General features: G+C 40.6%; 1 protein-coding gene across 1 annotated transcript in view; it reads right to left on the bottom strand.

The window, feature by feature from the left end:
• Positions 1-5,915: 5,915 nt before the first annotated feature.
• The window catches only part of TTK (TTK protein kinase), a 32,336-nt gene continuing 12,044 nt past the window's right edge, over positions 5,916-26,207 (bottom strand). Inside the window, 17 exon segments of the mRNA XM_054398334.1 lie at positions 5,916-6,005; positions 8,344-8,441; positions 9,092-9,182; positions 9,859-10,035; positions 10,968-11,048; positions 11,329-11,453; positions 13,365-13,516; positions 13,604-13,761; positions 15,812-15,904; positions 17,464-17,587; positions 19,585-19,721; positions 19,844-20,025; positions 23,528-23,651; positions 24,364-24,463; positions 25,706-25,818; positions 25,904-25,979; positions 26,067-26,175. Of these exon segments, the coding sequence (XP_054254309.1) occupies positions 5,916-6,005; positions 8,344-8,441; positions 9,092-9,182; positions 9,859-10,035; positions 10,968-11,048; positions 11,329-11,453; positions 13,365-13,516; positions 13,604-13,761; positions 15,812-15,904; positions 17,464-17,587; positions 19,585-19,721; positions 19,844-20,025; positions 23,528-23,651; positions 24,364-24,463; positions 25,706-25,818; positions 25,904-25,979; positions 26,067-26,175 (2,030 nt within the window).

The raw sequence follows: 26,207 nt of genomic DNA, 5'->3' as shown, positions 1-26,207 counted from the left end.
AAGTCAAGACCAAAGAGCTGCTGCTGTTTAATACTTGACCTTTTCCTTGTGTTTATTAAGGGTTCAAAATAGTGGCACCCCTATTCCTCATTAAATTAGTCACCTTTCCATTGCAAAAGCTGCCTGGATTTTAGCAATTCATCTGATTAGAGCTTGCATCACTGTTTAGCAGTGGATATTCTACCTGCCAAGGGGAGGAATTAAGGTGAAGAGTCAGATTTTTATCTCAGGTTTCATTTCAGCAACTCCCATGAAAGTGTAGGGGCAGGCTGTACAAAGACTCCTATTTCCCTAAAGGTGCACACCTCTGCACCCTGCAAGTGATCACATTACAGTGCCTGCTCCATTCTTCATAGCCTTTATCTTACAAGGCTTCTCTCACCTACTGCTTGTGGCAAGTGGGCACAGATAACTGAGCTGGAAAGCAATACATGCACCAAGCAGGAAGGGAATCCTTCTGTGTTAGCAGAAGTTTATACTTCTTGTCACAAGTGGCACCTACAAGGATAAGGATTCTTGCTGAGGGACTCAGGAGCAAGCCAGACCTCAGAGCTGGACTACTTCAGGCTTACTTCAGCTGTTTCAATTTTGATACTTATCACTACTCCCAGAATAAGTTTATCTGTTTAGCATGAAAACCACTACCAGGTGCTTAAAGAGCAACCTGTAGGAGGGACCAAAATAGAGTGACAACTTGACCACTTACCTTCAGACTAACTCATACCCTGCTCTGCACTCCATTGTCAGGGATTCAACCATTCCATTTCCACCCACCTACATTCATACATACATACAGCTTAGAGTGCCATTAACACAGCCAGATGAGAAGCAGGAGTCTGGATCCTCCAGGGCCATGGGGATAGACTTGCCTTGCTCCTTGCACAAGGGCCCTAAGAGCAAGGAGTTATGCAAGAGAACAGCCTCCTTCTCTTACATTTGTCAAGGACTCAATTCTGGGTGTTGGCACACTGAGGCTGAAAGAACAGAGCCTCCAAAACTTAAAACTCCATTTAGAATTTAAATTCTAACTAGACACAGACCTGTTCAAGCTGAGTAAATGCTATGCCCATCAATAAATAAAAGAGGACACTACTCTTCTGCAGGTCAGCCTTTTCTTAAAGGTTCATTGAACCACAGAACTAAAGGTTGTAAGTTTCCAGACCCATTTTTTCAAATAAGAATTAGAGGGAACTAACTGAAGTGTTCTCATTTGCCTTTCTACTCTTCATATAGTTGTAGCTGCTCTAACATTATACTAGGCATGTACCCAGTAACAGTGGTTACAAACAGACATGCTCTGGTTCAGTCAACCCCCTTCTCTCCCTATTTCATAAATACAGATCTTCCTGGACTGTGGTCTTGAGGCTGACAGTGGTATGATGGGCATTCTGTGACCCTGAGAAAACTTCAGGCAGCAGCCTCTGTTACCTGACAGTTAAGACAAACATCTTCTGTCCTTTAAAGCTACTTCTACATAGCTATTCTGTACTTCACACAGCAGAATCTGAAAAGGGACATAAGTCTGCAAATCAATCAGTAAGTGGCAGCTGCCAAGAGGGGGTAGATGTCTTGTCTTTGAGGCAGAGGTACAAATCCCATTTACAATGGAAAATTTTTATTTGAAAGAGATGACTGATTACAACCCACTGCCTCTCATCAGCCCCAGTCCTCTTTCATAAGCACTCTCTCATGCCAGCTGTATTTCCTGTGGGTTCTTTAGCAGAAGGAATTGATAAACCATACACTACAACAGCAAAACAAGATAAAATTAAGGCATGTAGCACTGCTTCTTTGCATATTCAACACTAACCAGAGAAGCAAAACAGTGAAAGTGAAGGATAACATTAATCATACAGAAATATCTCAGTATCTGTAATCTAGGCAAGGAGCTGGGAGACATTTCAACAGTAGCTCTTCAAGAAAAGATGTTTCTGCAGAGTAAAGATCTTCAGTTTTCCTCAAGAGGCTGTTACTTTTTCTCCCTCTCCAGAGAAAGCCAGAGATAGTGTTTCAGTTCCCATGCCACAAGTAGTCTCTCAGACTGTCTAGAACACGAAAAAGGGCAGAACATTAACAGTGTTACTTCAGTAGCTTCAAACTTCATAACTTTCACATTCATCTAACAGGCAGGCAGAGTACAATTAGCATCTGTACTCACAATGCTTAAAATACCTTCTGCAGGAGTGCTAGGGCCTGGGATAACAATAAAAAAAATTAAAATCAGAAAGAATAAAGACATTATAGGAAATACCATTTCAATATGAGGAAAAAAAAAATATCACTGTGAGGGTGCTGGAGCACTGGAACAGGCTGCCCAGAGAGGTGGTGGAGTCTCCTTCTCTAGAGATCCTCAAAACCCACCTGGATGCTTTCCTGTGTGACCTGCCCTAAGTGGTTCTGCTTTGCAATGGAGCTGGACCCCATCTCTGGAGGTCCTTTCCAACCCCTAACACTATGGTTATATAGAATAAGTCCAACATTCTTCCATAAAAATATGGGAGAACTCCCCTCTTGCCCACAGCTGAGGAACTGGGACTCCACAATATTTCATCTAGTAACTTTGTTGCTGATCCAAATGTCACATTTATCATCCCAAGCTTGCCTTGCCAAGGGAGATGTGCTGTCACTGCATGTGCTCCATCCAGCACAAGTTCTCTGCCCCCCCTGCTTCAGCCCTCCTCCCAGACCAGGCCGAGGGGAGAAGGGCTGGCATCAGGAATAACTCTCCCTGTGTAATTCAGAGAACCACTGCTAACTTGACACAAAGGCTGCTGAACAGGCAGAGGAACACCACACCCCAGAATAATTAATACTCTTTTACAGGCACTTGCTCTGTCACAGCAGCATAGTCCCTAGCTGGTATACAAAGGAAGGTGGTGAAGGCTTGGGATTTTCAAACGCTGACGTTATTCAGAAGCCTGATAAAGGTACAAAAATACTACCCTGCATTAAAGATCTTCAAATAAACATTTTTTTTTTTCCAAAGCAGCAAAACTATTGTTGAAATGAGAGAATTAGGAACAGTCTCCCAGCCACAAAGGGGGTGCTTTTATTAGATTAGAAAACTCTGAAAACCTTGTTTAAAAATCAAAGCTACTCAAGTCTGGGGGAATAAAAAAAAAATTACAGTACTTATGAGTTTCATGTATCAGTAGAGATCAAAGTATATGCAGCTGTTTTTTTCAGGTTTTACGTCTTATAGGGCTATAAAGTCATCAGGAAACTGATAAATGAATGGCAGCAAAGATGGCAAGAACACCTTGAGATGAAGTCTTTCCTCCACTATTGTTGGTGGGATAGCTGTTTACTACTCCTTGTCTCTATTTGCTCTTGACTCCAAATTAAGACAAGGACAGCAATATTATTACTACTGGATAACAGGTATGTTGAGATCTTAAAAATCATGCAAGGTGCAGCTGCCACTCTGCATCTGGATCCCTGGTGTCTTCCAGGGCCAAAAGGTTGCCTCTTCTCTTTAACCGGAGGTGTCAGTTAGGAGCGATGCCCACAAACACCAAGGAGAAGTAGAACAGAGCAGGCAGTGCAAGATGCCTATCCCTGTCAGATAAGCTGACCTTTATCTGCTCTGTCTAGGTATCTCAGCCCTACTAACACACTTGGCAAAGGCAGTGGGAATTCCCCTTTTACAGGGGCAGGCTGAAAGCTCTCAAGAATATCACCTACATCTTCAGAACAAATACAACTACCTAGCATTTCGTGATGCTCAAAGTCATTTCTGAGACTTCTTTGGACTCCAGCTGCATCTTCCCAAGGGAGCAAGATGTGCTGGCTTAAAGAAGAGTCCAGCAGCAAGAATGAGCTGTTTCACCCCCTCAAACTGACCTAATCACCCTACCAGATGGCATACAGATGACTGAAGGACTATGACCATACACCTCCACCAGAGAGGGAGAAATAGCTTCCAGGCACATGACTTGTGCTCCAGTGCTTGGTTGCATAGTCAGACTTCTGTGGTCAGGCATTGGAATGGATTCCCCAGGGAGGTGGAGTCATCATCATCCCTGGAGATGTTAAAGAAACCTGTGGACATGGCACTTTGGAACATGGTGTCATGGCCATGGTAGTGTCAGGTCAGTGGTTGGACTGGATGGTCTTAGAGGCCTTTTCCAACCAAAACAATTCTAGGATTCTATGGCAGTCTAAACTGGGCTGCCAACCTTCCTAGAGACTTTATGGAGCTACCACAGTGCTGAGACAGGTTCAAGGTTAACAAGTAACTAGTAGCAGCATGCTCCACTCAAGATGTTTCTGATCCTCGAGCTTTCATTTCCATGGCTCTTGTAAGCTACAGAAATCAACTGGTAGTTAAGATATCAGTGACCTTAATGTTTCAAGATCAAAAAAGAAAAACACGAAATCATGTGAATCCAGGCAATATGAAGGAGAAAAACAAAACCAAACAGAAGAGGAGAGAAGTGAGTACTTAAATATATGCTTACAATGAAAGACAAACTTCCCTCAACTGAGGCCTTTGTAAAATATTCCATTGTGACTTCTTTGCCCAATTCAAACTTAAATACACTATACAAAAGCAATGAGAAAATTTAAAACATCTCAGTGCTTCTCTGAAGCCCAGGGAGGTGTTGGAAGCCCCATCCCTGGAAGTTTGTAAGACCAGGCTGGATGTAGCTCTGAGCAACCTGACCTAGTGTGAAGTGCCCCTACCCACAGCAAGTGGGTTGGAACTGGATGATCCTTGAGGTCCCTTCCAACCCTAACAATTCTATGAAGTCAGTAATCTAATATGCAGAAATTATCAAGGAAAGCTTCCCTGGTGCCGACTTTCAACTTTTCCCATCACTAATCAAGGAATAAGTCATACTCTTAATTCATGCAGATAAACAAGAAAATAATTTCACTTTAGTAAATGAAGTGAAGCTCTTTATAAGCAGGGCTGTTGTGAAGGAAATGCACAACAGAGTAAATCAAAATGCTTGATCAAGATAGAGCTGGCAAGTTCCATGTTTCAGAAGGTATCCAAGGACATCATGGCAGCAGTCATAAAACTGAAGGAGGTTGTGTGTTTTGTTTTTTCCAAATTTGAAGCTATTGGGTATTATTTCAACATATTTTCATGATGTAAGTACATTTAAAATTCATAGGCTTTCACTCAGTTAAGACAGAACCTGATCAATTCACTAACAATTGTGTAAGGGAAAAATGTCCCAATACACTCAGTAGCATAGTATTGATGCTATTCAAAGTGTCAATTAGTCATTGCTGAGCACATGGATCTTGATGGAGTTTCTGTTTTGAAATCTGAAAAGCACATTGGAGTTACAGTAGCATTTTTACTACAACAAAACCCACTTTTATTCATATAACTGCTGAACAGTACTGATGCTTCCACCATGTCACTTAACCACAGGAACAGCTCAAAATAATTAAATGACATTTACATGTATCTACCAATACTGAAATTGATCTCTTCAATAAACACTTTATTTCCTTAACTGTGACCCAAACTGGACACAAGAGGCATTTATCAGTAAAGGAGGGCACAGCAGATCAACATATTCAGGTCATAAAAGATGCACATGAGAAACATGTAAATACCTCTTTGTTGTATTGTTTTAACTTCAGGGGGATGATAAAGCTTGAAGGTTCTCATATAAGATTCTGTACTCCAAACACTGTAGTGCTTTGTAATTAGAGATCATAGTCACCAGCTAGCAATTTTCATTGCTCACCCTAAGTAGCATGCAAAGGGTGAACCAGCCCACAGTAAAAAGCACTCAATTAAATTTTTTTTTATGATCTACAAACATTACCAGAAGACAAAAGATTGTAAAACGTGAACTATGCTGAGTGTCCTTTTAAAAGCTAGCAGCACAAAATACTTTTTTTTTTTCCAACAGACCAAGCATCTCTGTTGCATCCTGAACAGCAGAATGTCATTTTGTTGTCCATGACTTTTGACTCCCATGTTTTGCAAATGCTGAGACATCTAGACGTTTACCACTGCTGCACTGTTCATATAAAGTCTGAAAGTTAACAAAAACACAGGAATTCAGGTGAGCACATGGATTCAAATCACATCTTTATGGCAAACATTACCAGAACATTATGAATATAAACTAGAGCACAGGAGGTTCCACCTCAACGTGAGGAGGAACTTCACTGGGAGGGTCACAGAGCACTGGAACAGGCTGCCCAGGGAGGCGGAGGAGTCTCATTCTCTGGAGACTTTCAAGACCTATCTGGATGCATTCCTGTGGGAGCCGTCCTAGATCCTGCTCTGGCAGGGAGGTTGGACTCAATGATCTTTGGAGGTCCCAACTCCTAACATCCTGTGCAATAAATCATCACATACTGAAATATTCCCAACACCATAAACTTATCTCTCAAATCAGAGAAAGAGACACTTAAGGCAGTTCAGCTCCAATGCAATGTAGTTACCTAAAAGGAAACGTGCTGATTTAGCTGCACAAGCAAGTTGGCTGAGAAAGTAATTACTGAGGTTCAAAAATAAAGTCAGATTTATTCCATTAGTTCCCTCTGATGTGGTAACACCAGCATGGAAGGAGAGAGGCATTTGCAAGCTCAGGGCAAGCAAGCTTTACAACAAGGCAGGAAAATAAGCGGCCACAAACAGAGCTGCGTCACAAAACCATTCGAAGGGTAATTTTTTGTTCACTCCCATGTTTCAAAAAAAAAAAAAAAACAAAACCAAACCCAAAACCAAAAACCAAGTATGACTAGCAGTGCAAGTCAGTGCAATAAACTCCTGCAGATTTACTTGAGGCACACTGAATTTGCTTCCCATGAAAAAAACCCTTTGTATTCTATCTCAGCTTATACATTTGACCACTATCACCTCTTCTGAGAATCCAGTTGGTGAAGAGTTTATAAATATCTGAGGGCTGGGGGTCAAGAGGGAGGGGACTGGCTCTGCTCAGTTGTGCCCTGGGATAAGACAAGGGGTAATGGATGTACACTACAGCACAGGAGGTTCCACCTCAGCATGAGGAAGAACTTCACTGTGGGGGTCATGGAGCACTGGAACAGGCTGCCCAGAGAGGTTGTGGAGTCTCCTTCTCTGGAGACTTTCAAGCCCTGTCTGGATGTGCTCCTGTGTGACCTGTGCTAGATTCTATGGTCCTGCTCTGGCAGGGGGGGTGGACTTGAAGATCTCCAGAGGTCCCTTCCAACCCCTAACATCCTGTGAAGAGTTACCAAACTTCTCTTTCAGGCAGTCAGTCAAGAAGCTGGAATCATAACACCTCAACATAGAATCATGGAATTGTCAGGGTTGGAAGGGACCTCAGTTCCAACCCCCCTGCATTGGGCAGGGACACCTCACACTACATCAGGTTGCTCAGTGCCACATCCAGACTGGCCTTAACCTCCAGGGATGAGGCTTCTACCATTTTCCTGAGCAACCTGTTCCATTGTCTCACCACCCTTGTGGTGAATAACTTCTTTCTAACATCCAATCAGAATCTACCCATTTCTACTTTTTTTGCATTCCCCCTAGTCCTATCACTACCTGACACCCTCACATGCAGGGAGTACTTCACACGTAGCAACGCATTAACAGTTCAGCAGCTTGCAGGAAGCAAAGATAGTTTCAGTCCAAGAGCTTGCACACTTAAAAAGATGACAAATTCATCTGTCATGAGAATGGTTCTTAAAAGACCTACTACAGTTTTTAGGCAGCTTGAAAGCAGTTCAGTAAAGACTGCTTTAGAGAAGAGATATTGGGGCAGTAGGGGACTTGGAAACAAAGCAACACAGATGTACTGAGGAGTAGCTAAAAAGAAGTAAAAGGTAAATTAAGGTTAGCATCATCCTTTCAACTTTTTCCATTCAGAAGGATGTAGAGAGACTCTGCATGCTTCCAAACAAGAATCAGTAGAGTGTGTAATGGTTTTCTAGCTGGGGTTACAGCTTTGATTGAGGTATCCCCAAATCAGAGGCCTGAGAGGGCACTGCAGAGACCTTGTTGCGGCCTTCCAGCTACAAGAAAGCGGGGGAGGGACTTTTTAAGGTGTCAGGGTAGTGATAGAACTAGGGGGAATGGAGCAAAACTAGCAGTGGGGAGATTTAGATTGGATGTTAGGAAGTTTTTCACCATGAGGGTGGTGAGTCACTGGAATAGGTTGCCCAGGGAGGTGGTGGAAGCCTCATCCCCAGAGATTTTTAAGGCCAGTCTGGATGTGGTCCCTGAGCAACCTGCTGTAGTGTGAGGTGTCCCTGCCCACGGCAGGGGAGCTGGAACTGGATGACCCTTGAGGTCCCTTCCAACCCTGACAATTCTATGATCCTCCCAAGCTTCATTACCAAATGTTCCAACCTTTGTTTGCATGAACAGGCACTTACCCTAGCAGCTCTAGAAATCGAGTTGGGAGAATTCAAGCCAACAAGCTGGCCAAGGATACGTTTTACTTCCTCTGTTGTTCCTTTTGCATTTGGAACACCTGCAATTAATTCAGAATTACGCTAAAGTTGTATACAACACTTAAGAGGTTTAATTAAAATCTGTAAGAAAGATGTTGAGATCCTCAAACGTGTCCAGAGAAGGGCAACAAGGCTGGGGAGGGGTCTGGAGCACAGCCCTAGGAGGAGCTGGGGGTGTTTAGCCTGGAGAAGAGGAGGCTCAGGGGAGACCTTTTTGCTCTCTACAGCTACCTGAAAGAAGGTTGTAGCTAGGTGGGGGTTGGTCTCTTCTCCCAAGCAACCAGTGACAGAAATAGTATGGCAGGGAAAAATTCCTCACAGAAAGAGATTGGCCATTGGAATGTGCTGCCTAGGGAGGTGGTGGAGTCACTGTCCCTGGAAGTGCTTAAGAAAAGCCTGGTTGAGGCATTTAGTGCCATGGTTGAGTTGATTAGATGGTGTTGGGTAATAGGTTGAGATTTGATGATCTCAAAGGCCTTTTCCAACCTGGTTAATTTTGTGATTCTATGAAAACACTGAAGTCTTCTCTGAAACACATATAGGCACCAAACAGAATAGACTGTTACACCAGCAAGCAGAAAGTACATAAAGGAGTAAAGCACTTCGTTTAATGAAATAGAAGTATAAAGTCTAATTAATTAAAAAAATGTATTTTTAAATAAAAATGTACCTGTTTGGCAATGAGTTTGAATTTGAACATAGGGATGCACCAGCAACTCCGAAACAGATATTCTTTGTTTAGGATTTCTTATTAAACAGTGCTGCAAATGAAAACAAGGAGAATGCTTTGCCCATGAATTATGAATTTTCCTAAGAATTAACAGTGAGGAGATTGTAGAAACACGTCAGAACTTCTTTACTGCCAACCTACGTAAAGACTCTAATCACAATAAAATAACAGATTAAGCTAATTGCTTTCATTATCTTTAGAGTAAAGTTTGGCATCCTGGTTGACTCAAGGAATAGTGTCAGAAGAGGTGAAGACTAGAACCTACAATATCCTTTTATTCTGCATGACAATGACACTGAGATTTGAAAGTTAAGAGGATAAATGCTTCCAGACTTCAGTTTCTTAGCTACTGAGCAGCACAACTAGAGTTTGAGTAACTAGTTGAGCACAGGCCAAGTTTCAATAGCAGGAAAGGGAGAGGGATGGCAAATAGAAAAGCTACTATTGATTACTTCAGGTTGTCCATCCAAAAGGAGCTTAAGGCAGACATAAACCAGTGACTTAATGAGCTGAAAAGACACTTTTACTATGGCAACTATATGAAGTAGGCTCTAGCTTAATTAAATCTTCTTTTAGCCAATTACTGTAAGTAGCAGGAAGCATTTTTGTCCAAAACTTCTCAAGCACAACTCAATCAGTTTTAAGAAAATATGCTTTAAAGAAACTAATTTGAATTCAAGTAATGGCAATTTATCTTTGGCAGTTACCTTTAGCACATCTTGAAGATCTTTCTCAGCAATATCTGGAAATTCTATTTCATAGCTAGGATCAACGATAGCATGCAGTTTATTAAATGGATTTGTTATATGTTGAAATGGAGTCCTTCTATATGTCATACAGTACAAAATGCATCCCAACGACCACACATCACTTTTGGGACTTATCTAAAACAAAAAACAAAACCCAAAGATGAGTTCTCACTTAAAGGAACTGCCTCACTCACTCAGTTTGTCATTTAATTGTACTGTTAAATGAAATTACAGTACACTTATTTTACACTGGTTAACAGAGCTTAGTATATTAGACATTCAACCAAGACTCTGTGCCACTATCTACTAAGACAGTGCTGTGACTTCATTCACTAATAGTCCTTAAAAAAAGATTTTTATGAATTATTTTTGAGTACCAACCTCCTTGAACAAAAGGTTAAAGGTAGGCCTCAACAAGTTGAGCAGCAATATTCTAATTTCATATCTATGAGTAAATATAAATAAAAGCATACTAAATTAATTCAGTCCAGAAACCCCTGAGACAGGAGAAGCCTCAGTGATGCCAGCCTCTTCTCAGTGATATCCAATGATTGGAAAAGGAGGAACAGAGCAAACTGGAGCAGTGGAGGTTCCATGTGAACATAAGGAAAAACTTTTTCCACTGTGAGGGTGATGGAGCACTGGAACAGGCTGCCCAGAGAGGTTGTGACATCTCCTTCTCTGGTGACATTCAAAACCCACCTGGATGCATTCCTGTGCAACCTGCTCTAGGTAACCCTGCTCAGGCAGAGGGGTTGGACTGGATGATCTTTTGAGGCCCCTTCCAACCCCTAACGTTCTGTGATTCTGTGATCACAGCTGTGTCCTCAAACCAGGATGTCAGAGTTTAGTTCCTCTGGGTTTAAAGGATTCAGATCCAGATTTCAACCACCACACCTAGGCTGGTTTCTTACAGGACTATCTACTTCTGTTGAAGCTGAGCACTTCAAAGGAAATCACATAAGGTTGGGGGGATTAGGGGAACGGAGAGAGGTGAGGAAAGAGAGCTTGACTCCAAACATTTCTCTCCCAGGAGAAGAAAAAAAAGAAAAATGAAAGATTGCTACCTTAGAGCGAGGTTTCCCATTTTCTCCATAAGAAGACATATCCTTTATTGCTTCAGGTGGCATATAATTCATTGTGCCAACCTAACCAGAAAGAAGTAAAAATATTAAGTGAAACATGCCCTTAATTTAACTCACCTGGTTAAAAATTAACATTTTCCTCTCAAAGCACTGAAAAGCACCTTGAAAATTTGCTTCACTTAAGGCTGAAGGCCATTGTTATTCCATTCAATAAAAGCTCAGTATTTACATATATAAAAACCTATTTAGGATAACATCTCAGTAGTCATTTCAGTTACTACATTAATCAACATATTCATTACTTTTCTGTAAAGCCTATATTGATTTTCCACAAGTATTTCACCTGAGAATCCTTAATGATGCTTGTAACATCTGGTTGCATTTGGTTTGCAATGCCGAAGTCAATTAGCTTTAACATTCCATCAACTATCAGAAAGTTTGCTGGTTTCAGGTCACTGTGAATAATGCCTGTAAAAGAAGAGTTTGAAGTCAATCCAAGTTAATACTACCAATTTGTTAATTGCTCACTTCCCATAACCCTTGCTCAGAGAGTTGTGGGGGTGCTGGAGCCAGTGCAGAGAAGGGCAAGGAAGATCGGGAAGGGCCTGAAGAATAAATCTGATGAGGAGTGACTGAAGGAGCTGGGGATGGTTAGTTTGGAAAAGAGGAGGCTGAGGGAGACCTCACTGCTCTCTACAACTACCTGAACCGACATTGTAGAGAGGCTGGTGCTGGTCTCTTCTGACAGATAATTCATGACACAACAAGAGAGAATGGCCTCAAGCTGCAACAGGGTAGGTTTAGACTGGACATTAGGAAACATTTTTAGGAGAAAAAGTGATAAGGCATGGGAACATGCTGCTCAGGAAGGTGGTTGAGTCACCAACCCTGCATGTGTTGAAAGGTTTTTTGGATGTGGTGCTTGGGGCTCTGGTTTAGGGGTGACCCTTGTAGAGTAGGGTTCTGGGTTGGACTTGGCCATCCTGAGGGTTTTTCCACCCTGCACGATTCCGTGATTCTGTGAAGAGAGGCAGATCAGCTTTACCTGACCAAACCCATAATTATTCCTCACAGATTTCATGGGATTTTTTGTCAGTTAAGAATTGTGTGAATTTTCAGTTTGAAATTATTACTTAATTCAAATCTGCAGGCACCCCAAATATCTCCAAGAGGCTTGACTTGCATAGTTGCTCTTGGTTAGGGATAGGCCCTCTAGCTCTATGTGAACACTGTCATATTAAACTGCTGTTCTGGAGCAATTCAATGGCCTGCCCATTCCTGGGGTTCTCTTAAAAGTACCAGGCAAGCAGGTACTTAAGGGAATTATTTCTTAGTCTGATGTTTTCTGCTTCCTGATCTCCAAAGGTACCTCTAACTGAGGATTACCTATGACTAATTTCTCACAAAACCTACGTACAAGGCTCAGAACCATCTGATCTAGTGGAGGATGTCCCTGTCACTGCCAGGGAGTTGGACTAGATGACCTTTGGAGGTCCCCTTCCAAACCAAACCATTCTATGATTCTAATTAACCAATCCATCTTCATTTTGTGAAACTGTTTGTTTCAAGGACATATCATATAGCATATGGCCTGTGTCTTAGCAGGTTTTGCTGTTTATTTGACTGAATGTTCCTAGTACTCTTGTGCTGTAAAGAGGTGATGCTCTCTGCTGTATGTACAGGTCACTCTTTTTTCTGAAATGGGAAAATCATAGAATCACTGAAGGTTGGAAAAGACTTGGAGTCCAACCATAACCCAGCTAACATGACCACTAAAAAATGTCCTGAAGTGCTACATCTACATGCTTCCTGAACACCTAAATAACACAAAGCTACTCTCTCCTTTGTCATACAGCCAGACACACGTGAATCAATTACATAAAAATGAAATAAATGCCTGAAGAATTGTGAAAAAAAGCTGAAACTCTATGCAAACTTAACTACAGAGCTGTGTAAAAGCTGTAATTAATGTAAAAGTTTTTCTAGAGAGGATGAGTGGCTCTCCCTCTCTGGAGATACTCAAGATCCGGGGTGATGTGCTCTAGGTGATCCTGATCTGGAAGAGGGTTGGACTAGGTGATCTTCTAAGGTCCCTTCCAGCCCCTAACATTCTATGATGCTGTGAAAATGTGAGTCCAATGGGGAACAAGAAATATTGAGAGTATACAATGCATAGCAGAGGAAATAGAGAATAATTCCAAGGAACTAGAAAGCATTATACAATGCTGATACTGGGAGATCCCTTTGAATCAAAGCCCACCCACCTTTGGAGATGAGTAGGGCTTAGAACTAATAGAAATACCACTTCCAAAATGCAAACACATTGATATTATCTCTGCCACATAACCTGTACAAATACCTAGAATCATTTAACAATACCATATTCGTGGATTGTGTGAACAGCTTCCAGCATGTTTTTCCAATAGCTCTTTCGTTCCAATGGATCAATGGTTTTTTTCTTTTTGAGCCAGCTATTGAGGTCAATATTTCCACACTCCATTACCATGTAGATATGCTGATCAGTAATTTCACTTAAAAAAAAAAAAAACAAACAACTTGTTAAAAGTTAAGTTTTTACATAAAGAGATCTTGGTTTAATCAACTCAGAGTTTACTCACTAGCTATAAAGGCGAATGATCTTATCACTGTGTTGCTGCAGTTTACTCAAAAGAGCGATTTCATTCTTGTAGCTCCCAACAGTCTGTTGGTCGGCTTCCTCCAGGTTCACGTATTTGACAGCATACAGCTGCTTCTTTTCATTCAGGACCTGAAACACCTGCAATATTGTATCAGTTAGTAATTTCAGTCAGTCCTAGGGCTGGTTTACTGTGGTCCTTCAAATCACCCTGGACAGAATTGTACCTTTTCAAAAGGAAGAAACAACATTCAACTTATCAAAAAAAGGCTCATACCAGTCAATGTAACAACAAAAAATAAGCCACCAGTTACAAGAGCAGCAACTTTCTATCAGAAATTATCTTGCTACCACGTTTCACTAAGTCTATCTGATCACAAGTCTGAAGTGTTCCAGAGAATGCAAAATAACACCTCTCAGAGTCTGACCTGCCACTGTACATCCACACCATAACACCAAGAGGATTTGGAGGTTAGCCCTCATGGCATACAAGAAGAGGCTGAGAGCAATGAGACTGTTCAGTCTCAAGATGAGAAGGCTACAGGGAATCTTATTGCTGCCTTCAGCTGTTGAAAGAAGGTACAAAAAAAGAATTCTTCACAGTAAGGGTGGTGAAACACTGGAACAGGTTGCCCAGGGAAGTCACAGAATCATAGAACTGTCAGGGTTGGAAGGGACCTCAAGGATCATCTAGTTCCAGCCCCTCTGCAGGAACACTTCATACTAGATCCATGGACGTCCCCTCCCTGGAGCTGTTGAAGACCAAGTTAGATGAGGCCTTGAGCAACCTGGTCCAGTGGAGGGTGTCTCTGCCCATGGCGGTGGGGTTGGAACTAGATGGTCTTTAAGATCCCTTCCAATACAAACCATTCCTTGAATCTATGAGAGAAAAAAAAAAAAGGAAATTCCTCTTCAATGGTTCAAGTAGGAGAGGCAACAGGCATAGATAGCAAGGAAAATTCCAATTAGACATCAGGATTTTTTTTCCACCATCATGCAGTCAGAGGAAAAGGTTGTCCAGAGAGGCTGTTGAAATCTCCATTCTTTGTGATACTCAACACTTGACTGCAAAAGACCACACATAGCCCACAAACAACCTGCTCTATATATTTTGGCCTTGCCTTAAGCAGGACCAAGAGACATGCAGGGAAGCTTTCTTCCATCCTATCTCGTTCTATGATTGTACGTTGCTGACACAGGAATCTTTTCTTCCTGGAAACCCCTGGTGACTGGAAGCTAGCCAGTGTGATTTAAATTTACAAGAGCATGAGTCAAGACCCAGAAAACTAGAGACTAGTTAGCTTTCCAGCAGTTCCTGGAAAAGTTACAGCTTGTGCTTTTTGCTATAATTATCTTCTGAACAAGAGATTTTGCCAGAACTATTTCCCAAGCTGCTATCATTCCAAGTTTGCTTAGAAAAAGCAGTTCACTCACCACTTCAGTCATACTTACACTCCCCTTCTCAAAGTTACAGATACAGGGGATTGTCTGTCCACTCCAGGAACTTTCAATCAACCTTACAAGCCACACATTTCCCAACAACATATTCACAGTACCCTAAACAATAGCCTCTCAAAATAAGGTTTACAGTAGCACTGCAGCACATCTCAGAGTTCACTCCACCATAGAAATGATCCTCATACACAATTTACCTTCAGAACATCATGCAGAAAGCAAAACCAAAGTGGCCTCCCTCCACTGTTTACTGAAGTCAAAATCTGACATGCTGTTGAGAGTTGATTGATCACTTTTTTATTCCTAGTTGTGTAGCTTCTCTTCAGTGTTCTGACTACATCAGTTTCTGTTCACTGTTTATTCTTTACTTCAACACAGCCCCTTTATCTACTCCACTAGTTTTACTTCATTTGTTCTCTAAAATGAATAGTAGTGTGCCTAACATCCTGTAATATTTGAAGCATCATTTCCATAATCATCAGTGAATCAGTTATTACTGCAGGGTATCTGAAGACCCAATAAAAACAGCACTGTACCAAACCTACCCTACACGCTGTGTTTCTTCTGCATCCATGACAGATAAAGAGTAATCATAGCATTAAAACCAGCAAGTGTCTGGGTCAAACACTTTGTATATGGATATGGATATGGCACTGATGACCTAAACATGTAAATTTACAATACAGCTGCCACTGTGTTAATGAGTGACTAAAAAAAGATAAAATACCCATCTTACCTTACTTGAACCTCCACTACCTATTTGTTTTAATATTGTATAAACTCTTCCTTTGACAGTAAGGCATTCATGTGAAGGGATAGGAGCTGGAACCTGGGCATAGACAGAAAAGAAAATAACTATTAGTATACATCCAGAAGAACTTGGTAGTGCCCTACTCAGTTGATGAAAACTCAACAGGAGCCAGCAATGTGTGCTTGCATTCCAGGAGGCCAAGCCATATCCTGGGCTGCATCAGAGGAATTGTGACCAGCAAATTGAGAGGTGATTTGTGCCCTCTACATGGAGTACTGCATCCAGTTCTGCTGCCCCCAGCACAAGAACATCAAACTGCTGGAGCAGGTCCAGAGAAGAGCAATGAAGATGTTCAGAGGGCTGGAGCACCTCCCCTGTGAGGATCGGCTATGAGATTTGGAATTGTTTAGCCTGGGGAAGAAAAGGCTTCAGGGAGATCTTATAGCAGCCTTCCAGTACCCAAAAGGGGCCTACAGGAAAGTTGGGAAGGGACTTTTACAAAGGCTTGTGATAGGATGGGGGGGGAAATGGCCTTAAGCTGGAAGAGGGTAGATTTAGAGTGGATATTAGAAAAAATTCTTTACAGTGAGGGTGGTGAGACACTGGAACAAGTTGCACAGGGGGTCATGGATGACCCCTCCCTAGAGGTGTTCAATGCCAGGTTGGATGAGGTCTTGAGTAAACTGGGCTACCGGAAGTTGCCCCTGCCTGTGGTCAGAGGTTAGAACTAGATGATCTTCAAGGTCCCTTCCAACCCAAAGCAATTTATGATTCCACACTGAAGTTAAGATGCTTTAAGTTGTCATCATCTTTTGGAACAAAATAGAAAGTAGTAAAGCTAAAGATCCCCAAAAGAGAAGTATTTGTATAATGATTATCACTTGGCAGATAACATCACTCAAGTCTTATAAAAGATACCAATGCTCTTCACACTGGAAATCAAGAAAAAAAATGCTCTTTAATAAGGCTTCTTAGACCATTATAGACATTCCCCTCTTCACAAATAATGTTGGAAACCAGATTACCTAATAGACTAAGTCACAGCATGCAACTAACTTTAGAACTGTTCTCAACTCTACTACTGAGACCTAACTACTAGCTAACAGACTTCAGTGCTGTGAAGCTAAACCAGCCTGCATTGTCCATACCTGCTACAAACTGTAGAACAGCCACAAATTTTAAATAAGAATCCTCTGTCAGGAAGCTTAAACCCACAGCTGGGGGGAGAGAATCCCCCCATCTAACAAAAAGAGGGAATAATTCTTCATTCTTTTACCTCCCTCAGCTTCTTACAGTTTTTAACACACCCTTCTCTGTGGGTACTCCATTGTAGTAGGTAGTACCAGTATAAAAGTATAGCTGAAAAAAAAGTGACTCTAATTCTTGTTTCTGTCATGAAGTAAAAGCTGAAAAGGCTTAGATTTCAAAGGCTTCATGATTTGCCAACTTGATTTTTCAAGATATGACTTATTTTATTGAAATTCAGTCATTCACACAAACAGGTATTTTGGAAAGTATCCTTATGGCTTATTCTCATTATTCATGCAGTAAGATAAAGAGCAACATTAGGTTAAAACATACATGCAGATATTTAAACTGAAGTAGTCTCCAGTGACTAAACAGCTTAAAATCATTACCTGCAAACCAGTTTGATTTTGAAATCCCGTTGCTGGAGTATGTGGTAGGAAACAGGGGAGCTGGCTGTAGGAAGTAGACATTTGACCTGGTAGAAATTTGTTCTTTACAACTGGTGTTCTGAAACTATAAGAAAAAAGTGTGAACAATATCAGCAGTTAGTTATATTATTTTTAAGATTATTCCAGCAAACAACAAAGTTGAAATCTTAACTTGAAAGTTAACCCTTATTGACTAGCAAAAGCTCAAGCCTCTGCTAACTTCAGTAATTGAGATAACTTCAACTACACTTAAACTATAATATATTTAAAAACATTTCTTAAAAAACACAAAGTTAATGAAATTCTCATTTTCAGATACTAACTAGCACTCATCACAAGCTGGAAAATCAAAGCACCATATAACTAGAATAGCTGGCCTTAAGACAGCAGGATTGTCTGACCCACAGTTAGCTTTCCTTATCTTAGTGTTCTCTTTTCAAAGCCTTTTTAAGATAGAGAAACTCTTTTTAAAAAGTAAGCATATTGAAATAATTCCATGGCCATCATGAGAGGTTTTTTGAGAGTTTTAGCTATATTGTATATGAACTGAGAGATTGTATATCTAAGAAAACTAAGACTGGAATAAAATTTTGTTGTTGTTTTGTTTGGGGTTTTTGTTTGTTTACTTTTTGTTTGTTTTTTTGGTTGCTGTTTGTTTTTTTCCTGTTTATTGCTTCCATAGATTTATCTACCCTTTATTTAGTTATATTTCCATGTTTTTTTCAGCAGCATTTACAGAAAATCATCCTAAGAATCAGAACTGGAGAAATTAATTTATTCCCAACAATTTTATTGTAAAGAATTATAAGAGTTGGGAGAAAAAAAAAAAAAAGAAAAAGCACAAATGCACAGCTCTCACTGAACACAAAAGCACCGAATTCTGCTTATTTACCATGTGCCATTCACACTGTGTGCAATAAGAACTTACAAAGAATATATTAAAAGTTTAAAAAAGCAAAACTAGTATCTATTCAAGGTCTACTTCTTTCAAGTCCCATCATGAAAGAACATGCTTAACTCACTCTATGTATTCTAAATTCTACAGCTACAGAGGTCCTACCAAACTAAAACAGTGCTTACTCTTCATAAAACCTTGACCTACATGATTCATCCTAGAGACTTATAAAAAACTATCAATATATGCACAGGGGGTTATGCTTAAATTAAGACAGCATTTGTTTAGCCATACAATCATTTCCTAACTTTAGTGCTCAGTTCTGTAAATCTATAGATTCCAAAGGCCACAGATGCGTCATGGGAACCGGACCAATAAAGAGTTAAACTAAAACAGCCACAAAACACAACAACGCATCCAAAGAAAGCAGTGTGTAGCAGGGACTTCTGTGTCCAGTTCTGCAGCCCCTATCATATGAAGGATCTAGAGTGTGTCCAGAGAAAGGCTACTAGGATGAGCAGAGGGCTGGAGTTCCTCTCCTGTGAGGACAGAGAGAGTTGGGAGAAGTCTGGAGAAGAGAAAGCCCCAAGGTGACCACCTTCTGGCCTTCCAGGATCTGAAGGGGGCCTACAAGAAAGCTGGGGAGGGACTTTTTAAGGTGTCAGTTAATAACAGGACTGGGGGGGGTAGGAACAAAAATAGAAATGGGTAGATTCAGACAGGATGTTAGGAAGAAGTTGTTCCCCATGAGGGTGGTGAGACACTGGAATAGGTTGCCCAGGGAGGTGGTGGAAGCCTCATCCCTGGAGGTTTTGAGGGCCAGGCTGAATGTGGCTCTGGGCAACCTGATCTAGTGTGAGGTGTCCCTGCCCACACAGGAGGGTTGGAACTGGATGAGCCTTGAGGTTCCTTCTAACCTTGACAATTCTATGATCGGAGAAAGGAGGCAAATGCTGTAATTTAGACCTTGATTTGATAGTGTACTTGCAAATGCTGAAAAGCTGACTAAAGTTGAGAAGTTCCATAAATGCAATCTAAATCTTAAAGTCAGGCAGTTGATAGTAAGTGTAGGAATCACCCATAAATCTTGTTTGTTATCTGATCAGAAACATTTAAGGGACCCTGTTAAAGACTGCTGAAGTCTTTCCAGAGTGACTACCAGTGTGCAGATGAAAGAAGAGGCTTACCAGTCCATATAGTCATTATATGTGGTGCTTGGTGTTCCTGAAACATATGGTGGATCACTTGTCCTAGAAAATGCATCTGGTGGTGATAATTCCTTTGAAATGGGATGACCAGATTTTTCAAGGCTTGACTGTTTTATCTACAAAGGACAAAGCACAATTATTTCAGACAGGGAGCCACAATTAAGAACACAGAAATAGTTTTGTCCAGATGGAAAGGTTGCTGCAGATAGAAAACCACTGCATATTCCTGTTATTTTACCTCTCGAGAGCAGTTTTTCTGTGTCACTTCTCGACCTGGCCATTCTTTCCTGGCACTGACACAGTTTATTTTCATCTGTTCCAACTGCTTTCTGCAGCTGTCACCGGAATTAAGTTCTTGCTGTTGATTTTCCAAACTCCTTGACTCTGGTACCTTCAGCTCCTGATGCAGGACTTTATTTCCTAGAAACAAAAACAAACCACATGATAAGAAAGACTTGGTATTTAGTACTCCAAACAGATTTATCCCGCAGTTAATAGAAATTTACCTCATTTTCTGTATCAGAATAAATGAACAGAGTTGATTCACTGGAATCAGGCATTAAAAGGCACTAATACAATCTTAAGAATTCATTCAGTATTAATAGCATCTCAACTTTCTTCAGAATCTTAGGATACTACTATAATGGTAACAGATAGAGCTGTGTCCTTCAATACACAGACTGAAATGATATAATTTGTGCTACAACATTCTGGGATGCTGAGCAGGTTTATAAAGCACTGAAGATAATCTTCACAGAATCACAGAATGTTAGGGGCTGGAAAGGACCTTGAAAGATCATTCAAGTCCAACCCCCCCTGCCAGAGCAGATCACACAGGAATGCATCCAAGTGGGTTTTGAATATCTCCAGAGAGGGAGACTCCACAATCCCCCTGGGCAGCCTGTTCCAGTGTTCTGTCACCCTCACAGAGAAAAAAAAAAAAATTTTCCTCATGCTTCCATGGAACTTCTTATGCCTCAGCTTCCACCATTGCCCCTTGTCCTGTCATTGGGCATCACCAAACAGAGCCTGACTCCATCCTCTTGGCACTCACCCTTTCCTTATTTATAAACATGAATGAGGTCACCCCTTAAGTCTCCTCTTCTCCAAGCTAAAGAGCCCCAGCTCCCTCAGTCTCTCCTCAAAATATTTCCAATTAGAAGCTTGTTGGCTGAGGCAACCTATAATCCAGTTATAGGTAACGACTATGCTTCAGTAATGACTGAAGCAAAAGGCTAAAGGAACATGGCTCCTCTTGTGGAGATAAAGCCATTGAACTGGTGGAATATTGCAGGGCAGGGCATGAATAGAGCCTAATTTAGACTGGATCTTAGGAAGAAGTTCTTCACTATGAAGGTGGTGAGACTCAAAGAGGCTGCCATGTGAGCTTGTGGATGCCTCCTCTCTGGGGATGTTCAAGGCCAGGTTGGATGAGGCCTTGAGCAACTGAGCATAGTTAAGGAGTGTGCCAGCCCATGACAGGGCATTTGTAGTAGATGATCTCTAAGGTCTCTTCCAAGCTAAATCATTCTATGATTCTAAGAGCATTCCTTTAGTTTTCTTACACCTAGAAAGGAGTATCCCATGCTAAGAAGAAGTTGAGTGAACTCAGCTACTGAAAGACTGAGCTCCTACAATTAGCATCTGATGGAAGCTTGAATGAAGCACAAACAGGGAAAGTACAACCTGACAAGTAACTGTAAAAGATTAGCACATATATTCCATGGTGTTGGTGCTAAGTCAGGAGGAGCAACCTCCTAAATTCTCCCAGCCCTGAGATACTTGCTGTAATCCAAGTTGTTTAGAACATCTTCCAGAAAGGCCACAATGCAAGGTGGTCTCACATCATCCCCATTTCTATACCATGAGGTGACCTCAAATAATAGTCAAACCATGCATTAGATAAATACTTCAGCAGAGCCTAAAGTTATTTCTGGAATACATCAGACAGCTGTTTCTAAAATAAGTTTCAAGTAATTCCCCAAAGCATTTTAACAATCCAGTAAGTATCTCAGGCATGCAAAAGATATCACAACTTCTATTTCTAGAAAGAAATTAGATTTCTAAAAATTACAGCACATGAAACCACATTGTTTAAAGCATCAAAAGTGTAACAGTGTATTTGATTGACACTGAAATGTAACGAGGCTCTAAAGACTACATGCTTGTTTAACACAAGTGTCATTCAAACAAAGGATTCCTGCAGTGTAAGTTAATGAACTGGATTGCATTCAGGATATACAATAGTGAAAAGAAATTAGATTTTTTTTTTAGCAAGACACAGGAAATAAGAAAAGGGGCAAATAATTTGTGCCTTTTGACAAAGTGTTTTCATGCTTTGGGAAACCTCATAGAGAAAAAGTAATTATAAGACAAAAGAAATTTATTCTTGTTACAGTTTGAGAGGGGAACTTTAGCCTAGATTCTGAGCACAAAGACTAACAGTAAAATAAATTATTGGATGTAAAAGGAAAATAATGGTAAGGTCTATAGAATTCATTGGCTTGCTAATGGGGATATAGAGTAGAGGCATAAACAGTTCTCTTTTCTTCTGTTGCTTCTGCTTACAACTTCTCTCTCTTTCTCTCCTGTGGCCTTGCCAGGGGATCTCTGTTTTGACTGCTGTGAGGTAACAGGAAGGAGGGAGGGAGTGGAGAAGGAGGTGAACAGTCCCTCCTGGGTTCATTCAGAGGGGTCTGAAGAGTTTTGTGTTGCTTATCAATCAAAAAAAAAATATATAGTACATACATTGTGTATTTTGTACATATTCATTGCATTTTGTATTTCTAGATTTTAGTTTGCTTGTAAATAGAGCTTCATTTGCTTCCATCTCAAAGTGAACTAGTCTGGCAATCTTTATTTTGGGAGGTAGTTCTCTCAAATTAGTTGGGGAGGTAATTTCAACCCACCACAGTTCTATACTGTGCCCCAAGAGACATGCATATGCTGTGGTAAAACTCAGGTGAAGAATGCACTATATTACAGCAAGTTATGAAATGCCTGAAGTTACATAATTGTAACTTTTATAAGTAAATGTACATGGAGCAGATAAGCTGGCCTAAGATATCTACTCAACAGATGAAACCAAGAGACAGACAAGAGAAGCCTTACTAAAGCAAATAATTGAGATGTATGAGCAATCCTAGTATGATAAATACATTAACAGTAGGAGAAAAAGCAACTTAGACTTTCATGTGCTAATAGGTAAACAGGAGAGAAAATGCTGAACAGATGATATTGGATGTTCTGCATTCAGAGGAAACTGTGAGAGCTTTGAACTGTGTTGTGGTCTCACCTTTATCTATTTACTTCAGCCAAAACAACCTTGGATTAAACCTCAACAAAAGAAATTAGAGCTATGGCATTTATAGGGTAAGCTGGGAGCACACACAAAGGGAAGCCATGTGAGAAGCAAACTACTATAAAAAAAACAAACTAAAGAGACTACCCCTCAAAAACACTGCAAACCTTAGACTGAATTTATCTCAGCCAATATGATATAAAATAGCACTGTTGCCAGAAACTCCAGCAGCATTTTTATACATTCAGGCTGGGAATACTTCACCTGAAACCTTGCACTGCTGCTATTTCAATGCCTATTTGCTACATGTACTCTAAGAGTGATGGACAATGAATTAGCACCATGGCATTGGCATTTTACTTCAAGCCCAGCACTACATACTTTTGGACAATGTTGCAGTGGGGATATTTGTGGGGTTTAGTTGGATTGCTGTTAAGATTTTTCTTTTTAAAAAACAAATGAATAAATTCTTCTCAGTTCTAAACAGACCAACTGTTACCATTTTTCGGAAGAATATTCTGTTTAGCAATTAATTTTCAAAAAAACAAAAAAATCCAGACCAGTAAATTTTTAATGCTTAGTCCATTTTAAGTGACTGAAACATTACACATTAACAGTTACCTTCTCTTTTCATCACAAGATTTGTATCCATTGTGCTTTTGAGTGTTAAAGTTGAATTCATAGCTGTTTCAGAGCTCTTCTCATCTGGTATCTGCAACCAGAAAGAATTTTTTTCTCATCAGGACTAAAGAGAAGAAAAAGCATCTCAAAAAAATAGCAAAGATCTCAAGTATAGTGTCCAAAAGACACCTTCTTATGATAATTAAGGACTGCTGCATCACAAAGTGAATATGCTTCAGAAAACAGTGCAGGGCACCTGGACAAGTACTACTGATACTGTTGTTAAATCCATCACTAAGTTTCCATCACACAGTTACTACAACAAAGACCTAAATGCATTGTAGTGTTGAATTTTCTTTTTGGGGATGAAGACACATGACATGAACATGCAAGGCATAGCTTGAAATTAATCTCTATCAAAAAGTCATAACTGGCACCCCCATAAAAGCACTTAATGAGCTCAGTTAAATGGACTTCACTGAACAGCGTATTTCCCATCATAAAAAAATCATGACTACACTGAAAGGGCTCCTGCAGTCAAGATGAGAGCTGTTTATTCCTGCTTCATAAATCACAGGAAAGATTAACACCCACTCCATTTTCCCATCAGATGTATGGGTCAGGGAAAGCTCTTTCTTAATGCCTGATTATGCATAATGATTTTCAAATCTGAAAATCCACAAGTAATGTCTCTAGTCATAATTGCTTTAAGAAAAACAAAAAAAAAAAAGGAAAAATCTATCTTCTCTTTCATTGAAAAAAAAGGTGTTATTGTTTTCCTTTTGGACAGATAGCCAGAGTTCCTTGTACCTATTTTAAAAAAAGGTTTAGGTTACCTGTAAGCCTCGCAGGTCATATGATTGACCCCTACAAGATTTTGGTTCTGATGGTGGAAAACGTGCAGTGAAGGCTGTACATTTGGATCTGGCTATTTCCCTGTGGAAATAACATTATTCATTATGTCACATGACACTATCATGTAGCCATTGCCTTTTGTGAGACAAATGAAAAAAGGTAGTTTGCAGACTTTTGGCTACAAGTTTCCAACATACATAAAAACAGGACAAGAAGCTAACTATGCAGTTTTTACTCTGTGGTTACATATTTAATTTTTAGATTACCAAGTTCCCATTTCTGCATGAATTTAATCAGAGCAGTTAGAGGGGGGAATAAAAAGTTAGCACAACAGACTTGGTGGGGAAGCTTTCTCCTCTATTTCTAGCTCTGCTACAGTTAGGTTACATACGCTATTTTAGTTGACAGATTCTTCCACTGCTGAAGTTATTCGTAACAAAATGAGCTTAATCCCCCTCCACTCTGCCCTGGTGAGGCCACATCAGGAATATCGTGTCCAGGTCTGGGCCCCTCCGTTCAGGAAGGACCTCAGGGAACTGCTTCAAAGAGTCCAGCACAGACACAAAAATGTTTAGGGGAGTGAAACATCTCCCTTATGAGGAGAGACTGAGGGAGCTGGGGCTCTTCAGCTTGGAGGAGTCTGAGAGGTGACTTCATTCATGTTTATAAATATGTAAAGGGTGAGTGCCAAGAGGATGGAGTCAGGCTCTGCTTGGTGATGCCCAATGACAGCACAAGGGGCAATGGTGGAAGTTGAAGCATAGAAAGTGCCACAGAAACATGAGGAAAAAAGTTTCCCCTGTGAGGGTGACAAAACAGTAGAACAGGCTGCCCAGGAGGGTTGTAGAGTCTCCATATCTGGAGATATTCAAAACCCACCTGGATACATTCCTGTGTGATCTGCTCTAGGTGATGCTGCTCTGGCAAGGGGGGGCTGGACTGGATGGGCTTTCGAGATCCCTTCCAGCCCCTAACATTCCGTGATTCTGTAATCACTTCCTTGATATAATTGCTATCATACTGATTATGTCAAAAAAGAGGACATAAAAATCTGTTCCAAGTTACAAGACAATCTTACATCTAATGTTAGAAACTGGAACACAAATATGTAAAGTTATTTTGAATAAATTTTTGGGGGCTTCAGTCTCCATTTCTTTTAGGTCAACCGATTAGCCAGAACAAGAAATTGATCCCTGCATGCTCTCTTACAAAGAGCTTGAGATAGGAAGTTGGTTATTGCAACACCATTTGCAAGTATAATGACTATTTGTCAATTAATTGTAACATTAACTCCTAATATTTCCACTATCCAAATAACCATACCTCTCCATAACACTAGCTGTAAGTGGGAAATCTGTTGATTTCACATCCTCCTCCTCCTCCTCCTCATCATCATCACTTACTAGTTGAACAGGAACCCTCCCAAAGGGGCAGGCCTAAGAGCAAATTGAAAGTTATCAGATGTGCAAAGCAGAATGAAGAGTTCATAATTCTGAAGTAAAATGATGCATGCTGTACTACCTGGTTGGTTTTGTTTAGTGGTCTTAATGGATTGTGGTTATTCACTAGAGCATCAAGTTCCTGTGACTTCTCCTCCCTGAAGGCAAGAAAAACAAACCACTGTAATGCATGCATGGTTTCATTTCAAAGATATTTTAGAAAAATCAAAGAACAATGCCATTACCCAAACAGATGTCTGGTAACATTAGAAGAACTTTCACCAGAATCATTCTTTTTCATGCTTCTGTGATTTCCAACCGTGCTCTGAGGTCCAGACCCTTGTGTAGTTGGCACTGTAGGTAAATTAGTTAAAATTATTCAGATA

This window comes from Indicator indicator, chromosome 2 (assembly GCF_027791375.1).
Source record: "Indicator indicator isolate 239-I01 chromosome 2, UM_Iind_1.1, whole genome shotgun sequence".
Lineage (NCBI taxonomy): Eukaryota > Metazoa > Chordata > Aves > Piciformes > Indicatoridae > Indicator > Indicator indicator.
Note: the sequence above shows the minus strand (reverse complement) of the source record. Positions and strands in the feature narration are given on the sequence as shown.